Genomic DNA, 20,649 nt, shown 5'->3' with positions numbered 1-20,649 from the left:
TATCTGTTTTAAAGCTGATTGTTACAATATCTTTATTATTTTGGATCATGATGAAAAGGTAGTTGATATTTTGGATAGATTCTCAAATTGAACTTCAACCGCACCTTGATGTTTGGTTGTGGGTCAAATTGACCTGTTTTAAACAGCAACAACAACAAAAAACGTGATTATGCAAATAAGATTTTACGGCTTTGTTAGTTTACAGCCTTTACCTTTCATATAAAGTACTCGCACTAAACATTTTCAATTGGTGGTTTGTATGTAATGTGCAATTCAAATGATTTCATTTCAGATATTTTCCAATATTAACGTAAAATGGAACTTTTTTATACACCAAATCAGTTTGACTCATGAACAACCACAACGTCAACGGGCGTCATGCACTTTTTTCATTTTTACGATAAAAAGGTGAACAACTCTTTCCCCAAACTTTGTATGTGGCTGTTAACAAGCTACCTGATAGTGAGGCAATGGCCCTCGGAATCAAAATATGAATTCCGTGGCGTTCAGTCACATTCCGATCTTGTATCCAGCCTGGTCTTTTTCTCCCCTGGGCTCAGGTATCTGTGCTCATTAAAAAATGGATTCTTTGCCTGTGAAAAGACTTCAAAAGCAGGACTTTTCTCTTGGAGCAGCAGCCTGTCGTATGTGGACGGTCTGTTCCTCCATTGTTGTTTGCTTATGGAACAGACGAGGCCATGCGGGAAACTTTAGCAGGAACTGAAAATGTGCCTTATTTCAGCGAGGCTTGTGCGCAACATTCATTAAGGCTGCTTCCTCATGTGAAAGCGATCATAGTGACAAGCTGCTTTTGCAAATGTCGTCCCTGCAAAGCAACGACAGTGCTAAACATGTCACCCCTCCCATGTCTCCCCTGAATGTCATTTTATGTTGCCTTCCACTTCTACTTTGTTCCCGTTGTCCCTAGTGTGACCCATGTTCCGTTTGTCGCTTAGATACCCCATTACCCAATGCCCTTCACCTGAATGTTGTCTATGTATGCCATTGCCCCCATGTACTTCAATAACTTCCCTAATTCCCATTCATCACCTACTTTATGTACCCTATCACCCAAGGTCCTCGCCGTTCCGTTTATCGTATCCGTACCCCAGTATATGTCCCTCATGTCCCCTTAGTCCCTACCTAGGACGCCTCCGCTACGATGTAACAAAGACAAGCCCTGGTCGATCGATAACCTCATTTTAAAAATGAACGACTACCGTCGCCAGAGAAAACATCCAACTTCCCTTCATCCCGCAGATAAGTTCACAATCGTCTTCCCCCTTCCACTTGCCCCACTCCCCAATCACTGATCCAGTCACAAATCACAGATACCTTCATACCTTAACACACAGTCAGATCTTATCAAAGTCTTGGAACAATCTGCATGACATAACTGCAGGTTTGCTACAATACTTTATTGCAAAGCATTCTGTCAGGTTCACACCAAGTGAGACATTAGTAAACAACGCACACAATGAGGAGAGAAGACACTCGACACAATATTGTCTTTTTACTTGCAAGGAGATTACAGGGAAGTGTACGATTACAGTTCCTAAAACCCTCTGCCCGGCTCCATGTTCTGCGCCCACGTCTGGATCCCGTTACCTTGACTCAAATGTCTTGTATGTTCCGTTTGTCACCTTACTTTCTTTACATCACCTATGTTTCTGTTTTGCTAATTTTCCTGATGTACCACATTAACCTACTGTATGTCCTTCATCTTTAGTCTCTTGTGTATTCCAAGTTTGGTTGGACTTCGCTCTACTCCAATACCTTATGCCCTATGCTGTGTCCCTATTGTCTTCCATGCTCCATTTGTTCCCCATGTTCGCCATCACATAGGTCCTTCCCCTTTGTCCCTTGTATCGTCCATTGCCCGTTGGTTGCCTATGTACCCCACTATCCTATATCCAAACCTATTATCCTTTCTGCTTATGAGTGGCGGCTTAGCTGGGACGACACACTGCTAGCAACAGCATTTAAAGCCATTGCTCTATATATTAGCCACCTTAAGGATTCCCATTTGCTAGTGACACATTGTTCTCTTCCAACCACAACCTTACAAGGAGCCAGAATACTCTAATGTTTATTAGAGAGGAGCAAGATGCTTGCAGAGAAGGGCAGGGCTCGTACAAAACCAGGTAGGCCAGCGTGCCCTAATGATTGTTAGGGGCTAATCCCACTTTTGTTGTAGTAGTCGTAGTGGTAGTAATAGTAGTAGTTGTTGTAGCAGTTCCATAAGGTGTTCAATGTCCCAAGCTGTCTGTCCTTGTTGAGCGGAACACTGTATTTTCTTTGTGCTCCCCGCACGCGCATCTCACCAGCGGCTTCATATCCATCTCTCCACCTGTGTGTAGAAACATAGCAAAGCAGGCATTCCTTGAGACTTTACAGGACAACCCCATTGAGATGGACATACTGGCGTCCGCACGCCACGACGCCGCCTACAACGACGGGTAAGGTCGCATGCATGCCCCGCTTCTGTTGCCAATGCCTTGCGCTATGTTTCCATCACACATTCTCTGCTCTCGAAATGCCATTGGTGTGTGTTTGTGTGTGTGTGTGTGCGTGTGAGTGAGTGTGCATTTGCATTTGTGTGCCAGAAGCTCAATCCGTCCCCATGTAGCCCTTTAGCGGATAATGAAGCGTAATCGCTAACTTAAGAGGGCATGCAAAACGGACCCCACATGTCCGATTGTGAGGCAACGGAAGCACATTGTTTTCTCTTGGACAATCGGTAAAGAAAAATAACGATACCTAGAAAGACTCACAGTAGACCATGGACCTCTGCCAAGGAAGAGAAGTAATGCCAGGCAGCTGTAGATTGGTCCTTCGGGTTTAACCGTGAGATTAATACTGTGCATAAGAAAAACAAAGCACGGAACACTTGGCAAAAAGATAAAGTTGCTGTTGATACTGTTCTGCTCCAGGCCTCTAGGTGGCGGTAATGCATTTTAACTCTGAGCACCATCGATGTCAATTGCCATCAACAACAATTTTTTTAAGGGAATGGCCGGAGATAAGTCTTGGCCATCTCTGGTTTAATCATTTAGTTGGGAAAAAAACACGACAACATGACAACTGACAATTGACAACAAACCGACAAGGACTGAAAGAATGAAAGTATCTAAATCCAGACAAATTGATGAGACGACGAGGAACACCTGGATAAGACACAAAGGGTTCGAGGGAGCTGATTGGTCAACACTACGGACAGGACTGGGACAGGAATGACAAGCACAGGTGCACCCAATAATTGAATGAGACAGACAGACAAAGGAAAACAAGGAAAAACATAAACTAAAGTCAAAAACCAAACTCAAAGACAGACCATGACAAAATGCTTGTTTTCTGTGTTTTTTCTCCTCAGTGATTTGGGTGAAATCAATCCATGCTGAACTGCTGATTATGAAAAAATTGAATATGGTAGAATTTCATTTGGTAGTTTCTGTGTTTACATAGTCATAAAACACAATATACTGTGAGCCTTGAAAGATCAGTCAGAATGCTCTAAATTGGCAAGCACTTAATAATCTCTTTAAAAAATTGCTGTCATTGCAAGAGTTAAGTACTGGAGGCTAAATGCCGATCAATTATAGGAGAATATTCAGTGTAGCACAATGTTTCACAAACCACTTGTCGGAAACTTTTAATTTAACGTTTTACTCATTTTGGGTCAAAATTACATTTTTCATAAATGTGAAAATCAATTTATCTAAATCTTCACACCCCACCCTAGCTGAGAGCCCCAACACAGGGCGATGTAGCACAACGTACGTGGCTATAATCCACTTACCAAAATTCCTAGATCCGCACCTTTATCCCGTTCCGAAGCCAATTAGTAAATTGGATTTTAAGATTAAGTAGTTTTTGTGTGCTAGTATAAACACAGGAGAATAAAGCCTTTTCCTCCTCCGCGGTTGAGATTATAAAAGAATTTAAAAAAACGATATAACTAGACGCACGAATGTCTTAAGGACCCATGTATGGAATTTTACAGGAAGTTGAACTCCAATCCCAAATGCCCAAAATGAGCTCCAATCAGAAGAAGGTATCCTCAACAGATGGATGACACTAATTTGCTAAGCTTTTTTATTTTTTTTTATGACTTTATTTTTTTTTAACCTGGCACTTAAAACATAACTCAGTCACACAGGCTGGAAAGTAAGATCAGTTTGTCCAATCGACAAAAAAATTAATAATGAGTTGACCATCTGGGGCAAATTCCTCGTACTTTAATGATCTCACACTGGAATAATTGTCAAAATGTTGAAGCTCCAATCGGAAGCAAGTGTTACCCAACCTTTATTGAGCCAAGGGCCATTTTTTGTATTTGGAAAACTCTCACAGCACAAAAACAAATGAAAATGTCACAAATATCCACCCAGCCATTATCCTAACCGCCTATTGGGCAGTAGGCGGGGTACACCCTGAACTGGTTGCCAGCCAATCGCAGTGTCACAAATCTTATTAATTCTAAAATAATCGTGTGGTAGTGGTAGTAGTGAAAAAACATTTAATCCTTCCTCCTGTCATATATAAATGAACACTTACATTATTTGTACCAAATCATCATTTTTGAGGGGGCGGAGCATGGCGGCACAGTTTCATGATCATTTATGAAAAAGAGGCTGCCAGGGCCATTTATCACTGCTCACAGTTTTAATTAATAATAGCCTTAAATTCAAATTATCATTTAACAAATGCCCCACAAAAGGTTAATGCCACATTGTCGGGTTGTTTGTAGTCTTTTTCCATAGATATTGAGAAAAATGGCCGTCGTAACTCCTCAAGTTGTACTGCCATGCGTCCGCCCCGCCCCTGTACTTAAAGGTAACACATGTTCCCAGACACGTCCTTTGTGGCGCGATGTAATGTGCCATTTAATCACGTCCGCCTCTTGTAAACGTGTCAGTAAAAGGGCCTTGACTGTGGCGCGGCCGCCTCTGATGGACCACTAGTTTGGCCTGTCTCGTGTGTCCCGAGCGCCTTCCTCAAAGGACAAAGGAATAGCCTTGACACGCACTCTTGCGCTTCCCGGGAATTACTCTTCGACGCGTTGCTCTGAATACGGAAAAAATGAATTTTATTTCATATTGATTCACTCAGCAAAGTCTAGTGCAACGGTCCCCATCCAGGAGTCCTGGTCCGTGGGCCATTTGTGACCAGAGAACAAAAAAATGTTTTATTGATCATTAGTCTGAGCTTGCACTAACACATGGCAAAGCACTTGCCTCGGCCATGTGATATGGTAGTGGAAAAGGAGGCCATCAAACTAGCAAACAAACATCTTTGGAGAGCTTCTTTGAAAAGGAGAAAAGGCAAAATAATGAGACAGAAGAAAAGCCTATACAGCAAAAACTGGGTTTCAAACAAACTAAATGAAGACTACATGTCATAATTTAAGTAAAATTTTCTGCCAATAGAACAGGAAAACCTCACTTAGCAAGATTTCTGAAAAGAAGTGGCCTGAAAAAAGCCTTTAAGCGTGTGTGTCTATACACACAGTACAACTTTACACTTATGGAATTATAGTACCTCTTCTTACTCATAACTAATAATAAAATTCCCAAAATTTAAGGAACTCAAACGCCCTTGCATAACGCTCGTAAATAAAAACATTGACGGACAAAAACAAGCTCATGGGATCAGGTCAGTTAGTCAGTAGGAGTAGGTGGGTGGCTTGTGTCTTTGGCACAGGCAGTCAGCCCTGCTAAATAACACCCTGTATAGACTAGCAAAGGACAAAGACTCACCATATGCTGGTTTTGCTATGTTTTTGTGCTGATGTTACTGGTATACCTGCCAGTTCAGCACAAAAACAAACACAAGGAAGGAAGAAAGGATAAAAGGAAGGAAGATTGATTGATTGATCGGTAGAGAGGATTGGGTACGTAGGTAGGTAGGTAGGTAGGTAGGTAGGTAGGCAGGTAAAAAGGTATATTGCTTGGTTGGTTGGTAGGAGTAGGTGGGTAGATTGGTATAATTCATAGATAGGTAGGCTAGCTGGCTGGCGGGTTGGTTAGTCAGTCTGTAGGTGTGTTTTGTAGAGGTAGGTAGGTTGCTAGCAAGGAAGGAAACAAGGAAGATGTGTTGGTTGGTTGGTTGGTTGGTCGGTTGGTCGGTTGGTCGTAAGCAGGGGGGTGTAATTGATAGCAGCAGGTAGATAGGTAGGTAGGTAGGTTAAAAGGGCTAAGATTTCAAAAAGCAAAAAAAAGGTTCCGTTTATTTCTTCTATGCTATTGTAACATTTGGCACAATGAAACGTGAAAGCGTTCCACATGGCACAAAAATGTTGGGGACCGTTGTGTTCGTGCTTTTTGTATGTCGTGGCTAATCCAGCATCAGGGTTACCATGGCGACGGTACAGAGTGTGCCTGGGAACACAATCACACTTGATAGACAAGCCCGTGTTGACATCGACTCAAACCACTTCCCTCCCCGCAGGCACTTCCTGTTCAAGCCAGGCGGAACTTCGCCCATGTATTGCACTACGTCGCCGGGGTACCCGCTGACCTCCAGCACGGTGTACTCGCCGCCCCCGCGACCCTTGCCCCGCAGCACCTTCTCCCGGCCCGCCTTCAGCTTGAAGAAGCCCTACAAGCATTGCAACTGGAAATGTGCCGCCCTCAGCGCCATCCTGGTCTCCGTCACGCTGCTCTTCCTGCTGGCGTACTTCATCGGTGAGTTTTCAGTTTGCTGGTGGGGTAGGGGGAGGAGGTCTACATTTTCACAATTAAATATTTGAATTTTTTATTGGCCACTTACTGTACTCTAATAATAACGTTAAACTTGGCTTGGATTAAAAGGTTAAGAGAAAAGGTTGAAATGTTGAAAGACAGCACAGTCGTTTTTTAAAATTGGAACTCCATATAGTCAAATGTTACAAGATAAAACACTTATCGTTTGACATATATTTTGTATGTATGTATATATATATTTGAATAAATTTTCATTTGAAATTGCAAATTCCCAAAAAAAGCATTCCAATATTACAAGCTATCACGCCCATTTTGTGTGTGTTTGTGTGTCTGCGAGTGTGCCTGTGCACTGTGTGTGTAAATATTACAAACAAAGAACTACTTACTAGCTTAGTGACTGGAAGCCATTAATATTATAACTCCATTGAGGACAGAGGGAGAGAGAGAAGGATTTTACACATTAGTATTCAAAGTATTCACAAAAGACAATTTCTGCTTGTGTTTTACATGTTGTGCATTGCATTTCAAATGAACAACACAATGTCCAAGGTCCATTTTTTGGTACTCACTACAATCACCCCCTGCTCTAAGTTGTCTGCGTGAAAGATTGTTTGTCTGTATGTGCCCTGTGATTAGCTGGCGACCAGTCCGGGGATATGCAGTACAGAAAATGGATTGATAGATAGCACAGAAATACTAATAAGTTTGTGTTTTTGCTTTGTCACCAGACACACCCAGTAGAGATTTCAACAGTTTTTTTCTTTAAGTATGTTTAGTTCTTAATATATGTTGACCTACAACGTGTTGAATCGTGTGTTTTTTTCGTTGCTTTTTTTAATGTGTTAATTTGTTTAGCATGTTTCATTTGTCTGTATGTGGTCCTCTGGAAAACACTGTTGGTCATCCCCGATGTAGGCAGTATAAATTAACTAGTTTTAAGACTTTAGATGGTGCTTTTGAAACGAGCCGTGTTTATTTGTTTTCAAAAGTCCATTGTCAGATATGTTTGCTTACAATGAATAATATATTCACTTCATTGTCACCACCCCACTTCACCTTGGCCGTAATAACGTTGTCACTTGAGAAAAGTGCAATCAGCGTTCTTGCTGATGTCTGCTGGTCAGATAAGAAAAGACTTGCACATTTTCTTTTTTTTCATACAAATTCCCTCCAACCTGCGTGGCCCAGCTGGCTAAAGGCTATCTCCGTGATATTAAATCAGCTCTTCCCCTTTAGCCAGCCCATAAGTGAATTATACACGGGTAATATAGGATATCATTTATCTCGATGATCTACATTTAATATGGTTCGCACACGCGTCTGACGGTTGGAAAAGGGGACCTATGTAAAGATGCCAAATTTTCCCCCTCATAGCTGTGTTGATGCAGATGATATTCTACCAATATGATTATTGGCACAATTTGGAATCTTTAAATCAGAGGTGGGCAAAGTCTGGTCAATCCGGCCCACCGAGCATTTTAATAATCAAGTGTCCTATAATATTTTTTGCATAAATGTAGATGTTTTTATCCCCCCAAATCAAAATGTCTTCATTCATTTTTCAAATTGGTTAATTTGTTTATTTTAAATACGAAAATAAAACGTTTTCAATATACAAATAATTGCGGAATTAATAATTGATAAATGCTCCCCCAAAAAAGAAAACTGGTTATTATTGTTGTGAAAATGTTAAACATTTTAGATACACATTTATCTTTTAATTTTCAACTCATCTACAAATGACCTGGCTCCTCTGTCCCTTTTGAAAAATGCAATTTGGTCCTCGACCCCAAATATTTGCCCATCCCTGATTTATCTCTCTGATCTATATTTAATACGGTCGGCATTGTCTGTTTTGCAGAATGATGAAACGCGAACGGTTGTAAAAATGCCAAAAGGCGGAATAAAACCTCGAGTTGATCGTTGGCTTTTTCCCGTCGCAGTTCTAATGGTTATCTAGTTACAGATTATGTTCAATTACTATGTTTGATGGTACCACATGGAATCCCGAAATGTATAAAAAGACCAGATGAGGAACCCGTCTGGACTTTTAATTGCTAACGTTTGTGTGAATCCAGATGCTATTGTATCCCAGCAATACATTGGTTTTGTATCATTAATTATTATATTATATTGTATTTATATTATATTGGATAAGTGGTTTAGATAATATAGTAATAGTATATTATATTGGTTGGAATTTGATGAGTTAGTATGCCTACTTGACATAATGGTGTCTTGCTTTGACTTTTCCTTATATTAAAATAGATTCCATTCAAAAAACTGCGCTAACCTTACTATTGATGCAATGATCTTATGACTAGTCCAGGGTGTGTTTCAACATCAATTTTGTAAATATTTGCGAGATTGAATGGATGGAATCCAGATTGAATAACACAAGTTATTTTGCTAATCATCTCCTTAGCTGGTGCATGTGTACCTGATACTGTGGGAACATATTATACGATTGGCCAAGTGGGCACACAAATGATTCCAGCGAGACAAATTCATTTTTTATTGAGGACATTTTGAATAGATATTATGCTAAAACAATCAAGGAAGGCAATCAATTTCCGGCTCTTCTTTCCCCTGAGGATCAAGCGCACTAAAATCTGCATTAGTAGTAATCCATTTTATTTAAAAATTCATTATTTTGTCAAAAGATTATTAGCTGCGTTCTGGGGCCGGCAGTGATTAAAGATAAAGCCGCAGGATTTAAGGAGAATGAAAGTAGATTTTGGGGGGTCCTGGCCCAAAGCTCCGTTTCATCACAGGTGTAATTATGCCCCAAAAAGCCTCACACCATCTCCAGGTGCATCAAAATACGAGAAACCAGAGCTTCACCCCAATCAGCGGCCGTGTTTAATTAAAAGACTGATGAGAAAATGCTTTTGATTTGGAGTGCAATTAATTGCGCAAGCTTGTAATTGGGAGAACTGGAGGCGAAATGTCTGATTGGGCCAATTAGGCCTTGTGATGCATGTTGTAACCTGAGAATTGGTTTTGTTTGCTCGCCACTTTGCGAGCTTAACACAATGAAGAGCACCGTGACTCCTCTTCAGTCAGGGCGTCAACATTTAAATCTTAAAAGACTTCACATTGATGTAAACTCCTAAACAATACATATATATATATATATATATATATATATATATATATATATATATATATATATATATATATATATATATATATATATGTATATATATGTATATGTATATATATATGTATATATATGTATATGTATATATATATGTATATATATGTATATGTATATATATATATGTATATATATGTATATGTATATATATATATATGTATATATATGTATATGTATATATATATATATATATATATATATATATATATATATATATATATATATATATGTATATGTATATGTATATATACACACATTGATTGCAGCAACTAGTTGGATTCCTGTTGCAGCAACTAGTTGGATTCCTGTTAGTGAATATAAACATCCATGGGAGCAAATTAGTTAATGTTGGGTGGTGAGTTCAGATGACTCTTGATGCCACTTTGATGATTAAAAGTGCAGATATCAGCAGAAACGCACCCGTCACTTGAGTGGCTGGCGGCAAAGCAGCGCCGATTCACCTCTGATCAGCCGAGGGGCCTTTTTGCTTCTTTGTCCCCTAATTGGTACCAGGTGTGACCCAACTTTCCTGCCACGATGTAAGTGAAAGGAGGCCACAACATGTGCTTGGAAACTCTTGACAGGTCATCGCCTTGTCGAGAGCAGAGCTTTTCTCCATCACTGGATATCTTATTAGAAGTGTCGAATTAGTTCTACAAAACCCTTCATATGGCATTGCAAAGTTTGTATACATCCCCCCCCCCCCACAAAAAACAACAAAATAGGGCATCTCTCTTGGCTCGCATCCAATCCTCTGCCTATGACAGATACCCCGACGTAAATCTTTAACGATGGGAGTGCTCGTTTGCCATTGGAGGCCTTGGGGATGGACGGGATGAAGAATGGACCCCGGCAAAGACACATTACTAGGACACTTGGAACGACACATCCTGCCTGGCGACTTTGTGAAAGTATATTTCGTGCCCGGCGCGCTAACTTTGTCCCTCTTTCTCCACAAACTGGCCGTAAAACCACAAATCAAAAAGGAGAGGCTCTTGGCAGCTGTGGCAATGACAAACAAAAAGCTGAGTGTTCAGTTTGTTCACTGGTTGTCATTGCAGACACAGATCAATGCCTTGTCTGGTGTTGTAGAGAAATGTCTTGAAGAAATAAACACAGACAAGACTTACCAAGGCAGCACGACATCTGTCTGCATGTTTATTTATATGCACATGGGCTTTTCCATTGCCTTTCCCCTTCAGTGTAATTCAGTTCAATTAAGCTGTATTTATGGCGGCAAATCACAACAGAGGATTTCTCAGGGCCCTTTACCCACATAGCAGGTCTAAAACCACACTTCTCTCTTATTTAAAGATCAACCGAACCTCATATGAGCGAGTACAAACAACCCAGGCAAGGAAAAACTCCCTCTTTAGAAGAAATCTCAAACAGACCTGAGACTCAGTGTGGATGTGTTGGGTTCGAGCAGGGGTGCCCGAGTCCAGGAGTGCCCGAGTCCAGTCCTCAAGAGCTCCTATCCAGCCTGTATCCCAACTCCAACACACCTGATTCAAATGATCAGCTCTTTGGCAAGCTGTGAGAACGATCCTGATCATTTAAATCATGTGTGTTGGAGACTTGGGCACCTCTGGGTTTGAGAGTAGAAGAGGTGAGGGACAGAGAGTGACAGAGAGAGGATTAGGGTAAGGTATTGGGTTTGCCCATTGCCGGTGACCAGTGTTCGATTTCGAGTCTTCATGTCCGGGTAAAAATCGCCAACCTCACCAGGGGCCTAGAAGTTCAAAATCAGACCCTTGGAATGTTGGAATGTTTCAAATGTGGGTTACCATGATCATTTCTATACCTGATTTGATGGGGTTCCGAGTATGCATGCAAGGTTAGGATCCCTCCTGATTAGGGTCAAACGATTAGGCTAGGTTCACATCGCAGGCAAATATGACCCAGATTGGATTTTGCGACCTGTATTTGATTTTTTTATAACAGTCTGAATGGTTCAATTCCGATTTTTTTAAATGCGACCTGGGTCGCTTTCGTATGTGGTCGGATACATATCCGATCTTTTCCAATGCGTTTGCGGTCTGAACGGCCAGGTTGCATATATCCGACATTGGTGTTTGAGTTCTTGTACTACGTGTGTGTGCAGTGTGAAAGGGGTTCTCTAACAAGCCTTCATTAGTCCCGCAATAAAGAAATTCTGCCATTGAAGCCCTTTTCAACATCGGGAAATCGATTTTCTTCAACCCATTGTTATTTGTACTTTATTGTTTCTGTCATTTAAACAAATCCACACAATGGACAACAAAGCAACAAGAATCTAGTCATTTATCTGCATTACAAATTTGAGACTGTTCCTTTTTTTCTGTGATTCTGCCATCGAGTGTTATGTATGATAAAAAGACATTCTGCTTTGTTGTGTGTCAAAACAAATCAAATGAGGATGACAACCAATGCTTAATCGGTTTGCATATGGGTTTACAATTCATCGTCATTTTTTTTTTTTTTTGCACCGTTTATGGAAACAAGTAAGTCGGACTTTGAAGCGAGAAGAAAGTACACAAAAAGATCAAACTATAAATGTTTTTGTCTGCGCAGTCAAGTAATGACAGATGCACTTATAATCTTTGAATTTAAAATCAACTGTCTTGAATGAACTGAATTTGAAATGTCTTTCCCTCAGCATTGGCCTGTTAAAAGTTCCACTTTCAAAGTATATAAATGAATTGTGTGCTTATTTACTTGTAGAGCATATGAGAAGCAACAAAACAATAAAATGGCCCTATCGAGTTCCTGGGCCTTTTTCTGCTGAGTGTTGGATTCCAACGTTTGACTTTTTGCCTTGCTAAGCTCATCTTGTCCATTCTCGTATCGGTGATCTGTCACCCTACCACCTCCCACCCTTCATTCCCCTTATGGCTCCTCTGCCACCTCTGTCCTCGCACCACCATTGTAGGACATTTATTTTGTCAACTGTGTAAAATATCAGCACGCTTCATCCGCTGAGTTCACATTGAAATATCCTTTGTGTCTCGAAGTTTTTTTTTTTTTTTTTATCTTTTGGGCTTTAGTCTTGTTGTTGGGCGTTGGGAGTAATCAGCTTGGAGCGATCGCAAGGCAGCAGGGGTGGTCCATGCCAATGTCAGCAGGCAGATGTTGCCCCTCGGGGTCAACGTGGCCCTCGGATGCTAAAGCTCAGCGGAATTTGCCGTTAACCATTAAACCGTGTGTCGTCTTTGGTTCTTTGTCCTGTTTTCACTCGCAGTCGGATAGTTCAAAGCTTTTGCTTTTATTAAAGTTGAGGGTTTTGTCCACATAGTGCCAATGACCAATCTGCAGCAATCCATCCATCCACTTTTGATTATCCCCTTTCGTGGAGTGAATTAGTTGAACTGCGGTGAATAGTGAATTAACACCCCAGACTGGTAGACAATCGATTGTAGTCAGCCAGGTGGACAGCTACTCCGGTTTTTTACTGCCTTTGTTATGTTTTACTGTTTTACATTACAAAAATTTCACAGAACAACCCCAGGCGAAAATGTCACAAGTGATATATGGGCCTGTCCATCAAGTCGGACAATTTCTTGTTGTGACGCTCTCAAAATACATATTCACACATTGAACTGCTCAAAATGCTCAGCGGTCCAACCTAGGGAACTTTTTTTTTTTTCATGGGATTGTTTTATTGCACTGAAACTTCTTGCTTGTGCAACGGGACTGGAAGTAAAAGGAATTGGCTTTTAGCACAGAATTAGCAACTACATGAAATATAGCCACAAGTTGAAGTCAAAGTGTTTAGTAAGTTAACAACTGTAATTGAAGTATAGTCTTTCATAGTAATTCATGGTTCATTTGACTTTATTTTAGCGTAGGCCTAACCTATAAGACCAAAACTGAACAAAAAATCTGATATTCTAATATATAGCCTGTTTGTTTTAAGGCCTAGATTGACCAAATCGATGTCGGCGGTCATGAAGTGTCGTGGCATTTGAATGCGGCATCTGATTGGTGTAGTGACCACCGTTGTAGTGTCGTAACTCGTCAGTATGCCCGGGGGCATTAACGCATGTTGAATCTGCGTCGCCAGTCGTGACATTTGGTCACTCTGATTGGCTGTTAGCAAGCAAATCAGCGCTCGGAGCACCAACGGGAAATGAAAAATGCGGATAAACAGTGATCACACCTTCGCTGCCTTAATCTTCTTACAAGAGTGAGAGTTGACAATTTAAGTATGTTTAATACCGTGTCAAGAATGTGATGATTTACTTTGCGTGGGAGTTCATTGTGAGCGAAGAATATAGCTGAATACATTGTTTACGTTTTTATAATCCGCCACCGGCCAACAGCTTTCCGGTTGGATTTTCCTAACAATGAGAAATAGTGACTACCCCCGTCGATGGTATGGAAGGGTATTACATCTTATGCATGCGCAGAAGGTACTTTAATGGTCAGCGTCGCTGTCTGTCGTTGCGTTGTATTTTTCCAGCGTGACGTGCCGACAGACGGCCCGACGCCACAGGGGGTAAGCGTCTGTCACTGTTGGTCAATGTCGTTTTGGTCTATCTAAGCCTTTCAAAAAAAAAATAAACATGGCAATATGACCTTGAAAAAAAATCACATATTGAATTGCAATCGCGATATTGAGGAGAAAATAAAATTGGAAAAAAAAAATGATATTGGTTCAGTCCTCACCACTGAGTGTAAGAACTAGTAGAAGCATTCTTAAATTGTCAGTGGGCTTGATCATTAAAGACTGGTTCAATTTTTAGTCAGCTTCGATAACCAAAATGCACTTCTTGTGTCTCCCTTTCTAGCCATGCATCTTTTGGGACTAAATTGGCACCTGAAACCCACGCAGAGACAGATGTACCACGTGACGGACGACAATACAAGTGGCCTACCTTTCCCTACGGACCTGAGCCTGAGACCACTCGGCAACACGGGCTTGGAAGTACCTGATCGCAGGGGCAAAGACGACAGTAAGTGCGGCTTTTAAATGCTTTATCGCAACGGCTCAGCCGGAAAGTTTTGTTGGAGAAACAAAAGTTTGCCAATGACATTTGCGGCCAGTCTACGGTTGTTTTCACATTGCGGCGACTCAGGCCTCAGTAGCATGCGCCGAGATCTGCATTGTAATCCTATGAAAGTGCTTGTCAGTGGCAAAGCCTTATTTGTTCCTGGAGGGAGAAAATGGCACAGCTTTAGGGAGCCGGTATCCCGGGGCTACAACTGTAGGGGGTGGGGGTGGTGGGGATTAGCCACTCGCTCACCCTTCATAACGGATGTGATCCTTTCATCACTCCGCCCGGACCGCCATGCCTGGCAGCCAAAGAAAGCATGTGCTCGCCCCACGGTACCGTCGGCTCGGCTCCAGGAAAGTTTGCTCACTTGTATTCTGGGGCAAGTGGGCCAAAATGTAGCCGTCCTATTTGCCATTGGCAGGCCACAAAAGGTAGAGAATGGAGTCATTACCATATAGATGAATCCCGCACTTGTCATTTTTCATTTTACACATGGCAGAAAAGTGTGTTTAGCCAGCGAGGTGCCTGCTGAAGAAAAGGTCCAAGCTCAGCCACCGGGGATGGGAAATCAATATTTTTTTTGGAAGAAGTCTCATTCCGGGCTGCTGTCACTGGTAACAATGACGAGCTGTCCCTGTCTTGTTTTGCCACCGCAGCACAACCACTACATTTACATGGAGTTCAGCCAAATCAGCTAATTGGGTTGGTGATGACTGACAAGTAAGCCATCCAATAATGGCACGGAGCGTGACTGAATTGCCTGCCAGGGATTGTACAGTCAGACTGTTTAAGAATGTGGAACTTGCTTCTGTGCTTATTGACTAACAACCATTTTCAAAGTAGAGTTCCCCATACGAACAGCTGTGTTTGGAACATTTTGATCTTTCCAAAGCTACAGAATACTGTTTTGGAACATCATAAGGAAAGACTGCTTTATTGACAGTATAGAGCGCATTTCATACACAAGGTAACTCTATTTCAGGACTTCACACAGTTACTGAATAAACAATATTTAAAGGTGAAGTCAATCCAAAAAAAATGTTATTTACAAGAATTAGAAATTCTAAGCAGGAGAAATTCTATGCAGGCATACGAGTCTAAACACGGCATTCTGATTAAAATTGTGTTTGTGGAATATGAGTTAAGTAGTTAAATCCACCCGTTTTTGTACATCTCAGGGGGCGGCCATTGTGCCATTTACTCTGACTGAATACAACATCCCAGTTGCTCAGGGCTCAGCTAACGACCAATCATGGCTCAGCTTCAGAAAACAGGTGAGTCTTGATTGGTCATAGAATATATTATTGCAAATATTTATTTAATTTTGGGTTGACTTCCTCTTTAAAAGCAACATTTAAAGGTAAACAAATATCCAACATTAAAAAAAAACATATTTAAAAGCAAAGTAGATAAAAAGTAGGTCACTAAAATCACTGAAAGAACAGACAGCGCAGGAGCATAATTTTGGAAAGAAATATTGCTTTTAATTGTATGGGGGTAAAAACAGTTTTAAACCTGGATTTAAAACATTTACACTTCCTTTCTGTTGGCAGCTTTTCAATTTGCATGCAGCCTAACAGCTATGTTTGCTTTGAACACTGGGCTTCACTAATTGACACAAGTCTGCTGACCTCAGAATTGGACTGGGTTTACATTCACTCCATGAATCTCGTCATCTTTTCTCACAAGTACGAGACACACTATCTACTACCTACTGGGATACATATATTTTTATTTTCTGTTTATACTATATAGACACATTTTCTGTTCCAGTGTGAGGTTGCTAAACTTGTCCGACATGCAACAACATGTTGGCATTTCCCTCCCTCATAATCAAGGAGACAAGCCGAGATTTAACTCCTAATTGTTATCTTCTACTTAAAAGATGTTGTTTGCTAATCATTGACTACATATGAGGATCAACTTTCTAATTTTGACGTGCATTTTTTGCAAGTTAATTCCACGGACCTGAAGTAAGGGTTTTATAAAATGATAAAAACAAGACAATAAAATGAACCATTGTTTTTTTTTTGTAAATAATCAACTGTTATTTCAAGTTGAGAACATGTATCATGGAGACCTCAAATGTCAAAATTATAACTTGACTTTCTTGTAAAAACAAACAAATAACATTACTACTATTATGAACATTTTATATTAATTAATGTACTTTTACACTTATTGGACATTCCTCCGGCCTGATCTCCGACTTAGTTTACCGTGATTCATTTATCCTTTCCAGTTAGGTGTACTACGATTTTCTCTCTAGAGTCCAGACACGTATTTATTTTCCTGCTATTTTACTATTCAAAGTTGGGTATGCACCGCTTTAATACGGTTCCAGCCAAACGTCTGTGGAACATGTACTCAATCACACAAGCACTTCATTCCGACTACATGTCAATCTAAGATTAGCTAAGCAATTACCATGACTTCTCCGTCTTTACTTCGTTATAACGATACATGTCAGAATAGGAAGTATAGCTTATTCACCACCATCGAGCTGACGGCGACTGACTTAGGAGCGACTCTGCAATGTGTTTAGCCACAACAGCAGTCAGCAGAAGCTCGTTGCTACATAGCTGGTGCGGCGTGCGTAGCACACAGAGTTTGCAGAGGCTAGCGCCTACTGACTACCCGCTGTAGGTGACGTGAGCGCATTGCTTCACTTCAACGCGTGAGCGTCCAGCCAAATAAAGCCTTTGTGGGACCGTCCCCGCCGACAACTTAAAAATCGTTGATTCTCCACTTTGCTTTTCAATGTGTTTTGATGAGGCGCAAAGTGCACATTTTGACTCGCAAATTGCAATGCAAAACCACTTATTTCCAGCCTTGCAAAGTGTTGCAACACCGTTATCAACTGGGATCTGATAGTCATTACAGTCTGTCATAAACCTGAATTTCATAGACAAGCTTGCCTACCTACAGAAAAACGTACTTGATGTATGTATGTGTCGGTGGCAGACTGGCCGGGCGTGGGATGAGTAGTGATTAAACGCTAGCCTCTCAGCTCCACTGTTTGAGGGGATGTACATGTTAATCATTACTGTCTACATTTCAAGTTGTGCGGCAATAGTATTTAGTCTTGGTGGATTGCTATTTACTGTACGACACATCTTTCCGACCGCCATCTGCAACCTGAAGCCATGCTCGCCACCGTGTCCCACGGCTTGTTGTCTTAAGCACGTTCGTTGGAGCTCATCAACGTGGGGCGAACAGATGTTGTCATTTCCAGTGAGTCCAGTACCAGGTGCAATAAGCAGCATATGGAGCTTTCCAGATCCTTCTCAAATATAATTACATCTCTCACTATTACTATACGTTCCATTACAAATGTACAACTCATGTTTTTTTTTTCCTCTCTCTCGTACTATTTGTGCCACCATATGCTCGATCTTTTTAATTCAGTTTCCCCAGACATGCCATTACTGTGGTGGCAAGTCTCTCTGAAATCGTGTTGAGGCTTAAATTACAAAGCAACAAGGCGAAAAACACAAGGAAAACATATTTGTTTGATATTCTTAAAGCGAGCGTGTCAAGCAGTGAACTAATTACATGCTATAATTTTTTTTTATTTTTCACTTTTTGTATATCACTGCAGCAGCAGCACACATACAGATGGGACCCAAATGTTACACTATCAATGTATTTATGCTCGCTTCTTTGGAGTTATGACAGGAACGGTCACACGGGGTCCTTTATTATATTCTTTGCCGCCCCTCAGGATTCTACACGCTGAATTAATGGTCTGATCTTTCTGACCAATTATCCGTGTTTTGTGCGCACGTGCACTTCCCAGGCAAATTGGAGAGCGTGTTTCCCGATGACAGCTACATCGACATGGGCGAGATCGACGTGGGCCGCAAGGTCTCACAGCAGATCCCGCCCGGCGTCTTCTGGCGGTCCCAGATCTTCGTGGACCACCCCATGTACATGAAGTTCAACGTGTCGCTCAGCAAAGACGCCTTAGTGGGGGTCTACGGAAGGAGGGGCCTGCCCCCGTCTCACACACAGGTGGGAGTTGATTTTCACATTTACTCATTTCTGCAAGAGTTGAGGATTTAATCGGGTTTAGCACACAAAATAATGCAAGAAAGTTTCATTTTGGTAAATATCTCACAGAGGTGGAATTCAATGTACAAAAGTACTAAAATAGCCGATCCATCCATCCATCATCTATACCGCGGGGCGTGCTGGAGCCTACCCCAACTGTCTTCAGGCAGTAGGCGGGGGACACCCTGAGTTGGTTGCCAATCGTAGACTAAACTAGCCAATCTCTCAATTTTGCAATAATTTGGATTTAGTCCAAAAACAATACATTGTAATCAAAAAGTCACATATTTTCACAACGCTTTCCAATTTGATTGTTTCTGCAGTGGTTGTTTTCATGAGGATTTAGTAGGAATTAGCGCAAATATAATGCACAGTACCAGTAATTAGTCAAAAAAAAAAGAAACATGATTTTTCATTGCTCGAAAAAGCTTTGTTTTTAATTTGCTAAATTTTGCAGGGAATTTAGTGAAAAGAATATTGCACCGAAAGTTGCTTCTGCTGAGTCAGGTTGGTGGAGCTGATACTAATAATATTATTGTCTATTCTGTAATGTATACAATATGAAACATCTATTTGCCATATCCGAACCCATATAATGGTTTGCTTGTTCAATTTAGCATACAGCATTGCACTTGAGATGCACTTATGACTTGCACATAGATTGACTTACTCCCATTTCTGGTAGGAACACAATTCAGTCATAAATTGACCCTCTGGACTTTGTTTATACTGCTAAAAAGAAAAGCATGCTCTCTTATTGTATTTACAATAGGCCTAATGTCTACACAGTATGAGCAATTTTCTACATTTCTGCTCTGCGGCAGAATATAAATTGCTATATTGTTAGATCCAGCGCGGAATCAATTCATAACCCTTTCTGCCATATTATGAATCACCTTCTTTTGTTATGTCGTTGAGGATTTACAATACATTTCTGTGCAGTTGGTTATCGTCAATGAATCACATAAAGGAGTCGGAGCCTCACAGGGTGTAGGGAGGGGAAGGATTTTTCTTTTGCTCTAATTTCCTTGAGATATATCTCGTTATGAATCATACATGGCTGCCTAGCTCGCACTTTAGATTTCATTCTCTTAGCATAACTGCCGTTTTGCTTTTCCCCAAGTCCAATTTCGGTGGAAATTACCATCCGGTGTCATTTAACTTTTTCAGCCTTGTGTTGTCTCGAAAGTGGTCATTTCTTACCTGTAGCTGATCAGAGTGGAGATGAAAGTGAAATGTGCCCTCATTGTTATTCATGGAGTCTCCGCTGATATGATGAAGCGACTGCTCGTAGATGTTATTCGGCAAACTCACTTAATTTCTTCCCCCGGATTTCCATTAAAGCAAACAATATCGGATGGTTTTATCAAAAAAGTGACAGCTTCAAAGCCAAGTTGATGACGCAAGCTTGTTATCAAGGCTGTTGCATAACCCCGCATTGTGGACCAGCCTGTTAGTGCTGCTAGCATTTGTATTTTTCATCCTAGAATGCGCTTGTTGTTTAATTGCATGACAATTTTTATTTTTCAAATTTTGTTTAACCTTTAATTTTAACAGGTGGTCTTGAGCTCTACTGCAAGAGACCTCGCAAATATGGTTCTGTTAGAGTTTAGCAAATGGCATTTAGTAGCACATGCATTCATTTTCTTATGTGATTCATGGCTAGTCAACAAGAAAGCTGTTTGTAAGCTAATACTAGCTCGTTTATTAATTAATTGATGTATTGATAACCTACAGTAAAAGACAAGCAGTAGAT

The 20,649-nt window shown here is 40.9% G+C and overlaps 1 protein-coding gene across 11 annotated transcripts in view; it reads left to right on the top strand.

Moving 5' to 3' along the window:
• The window catches only part of tenm4 (teneurin transmembrane protein 4), a 212,835-nt gene that overhangs the window by 77,544 nt on the left and 114,642 nt on the right, over positions 1 to 20,649 (top strand). For 6 of the 11 annotated variants that reach the window (XM_086035405.1, XM_086035399.1, XM_086035398.1 and 3 more), the window contains 5 exons: positions 2,070 to 2,144; positions 2,361 to 2,459; positions 6,451 to 6,686; positions 14,634 to 14,798; positions 18,640 to 18,854. In XM_086035405.1, coding sequence (XP_085891531.1) covers positions 2,070 to 2,144; positions 2,361 to 2,459; positions 6,451 to 6,686; positions 14,634 to 14,798; positions 18,640 to 18,854 — 790 coding nt within the window. The remainder of the gene's footprint in view (positions 1 to 2,069; positions 2,145 to 2,360; positions 2,460 to 6,450; positions 6,687 to 14,633; positions 14,799 to 18,639; positions 18,855 to 20,649) is intronic. The other 5 variants (XM_086035402.1, XM_086035400.1, XM_086035407.1 and 2 more) reach the window with 3 other exon arrangements.

Source organism: Filicampus tigris, chromosome 7, assembly GCF_054856515.1.
Source record: "Filicampus tigris isolate MCC_2025a chromosome 7, RoL_Ftig_1.0, whole genome shotgun sequence".
Taxonomy (NCBI): domain Eukaryota; kingdom Metazoa; phylum Chordata; class Actinopteri; order Syngnathiformes; family Syngnathidae; genus Filicampus; species Filicampus tigris.
This window is presented reverse-complemented; position numbering and strand designations above follow the sequence as displayed.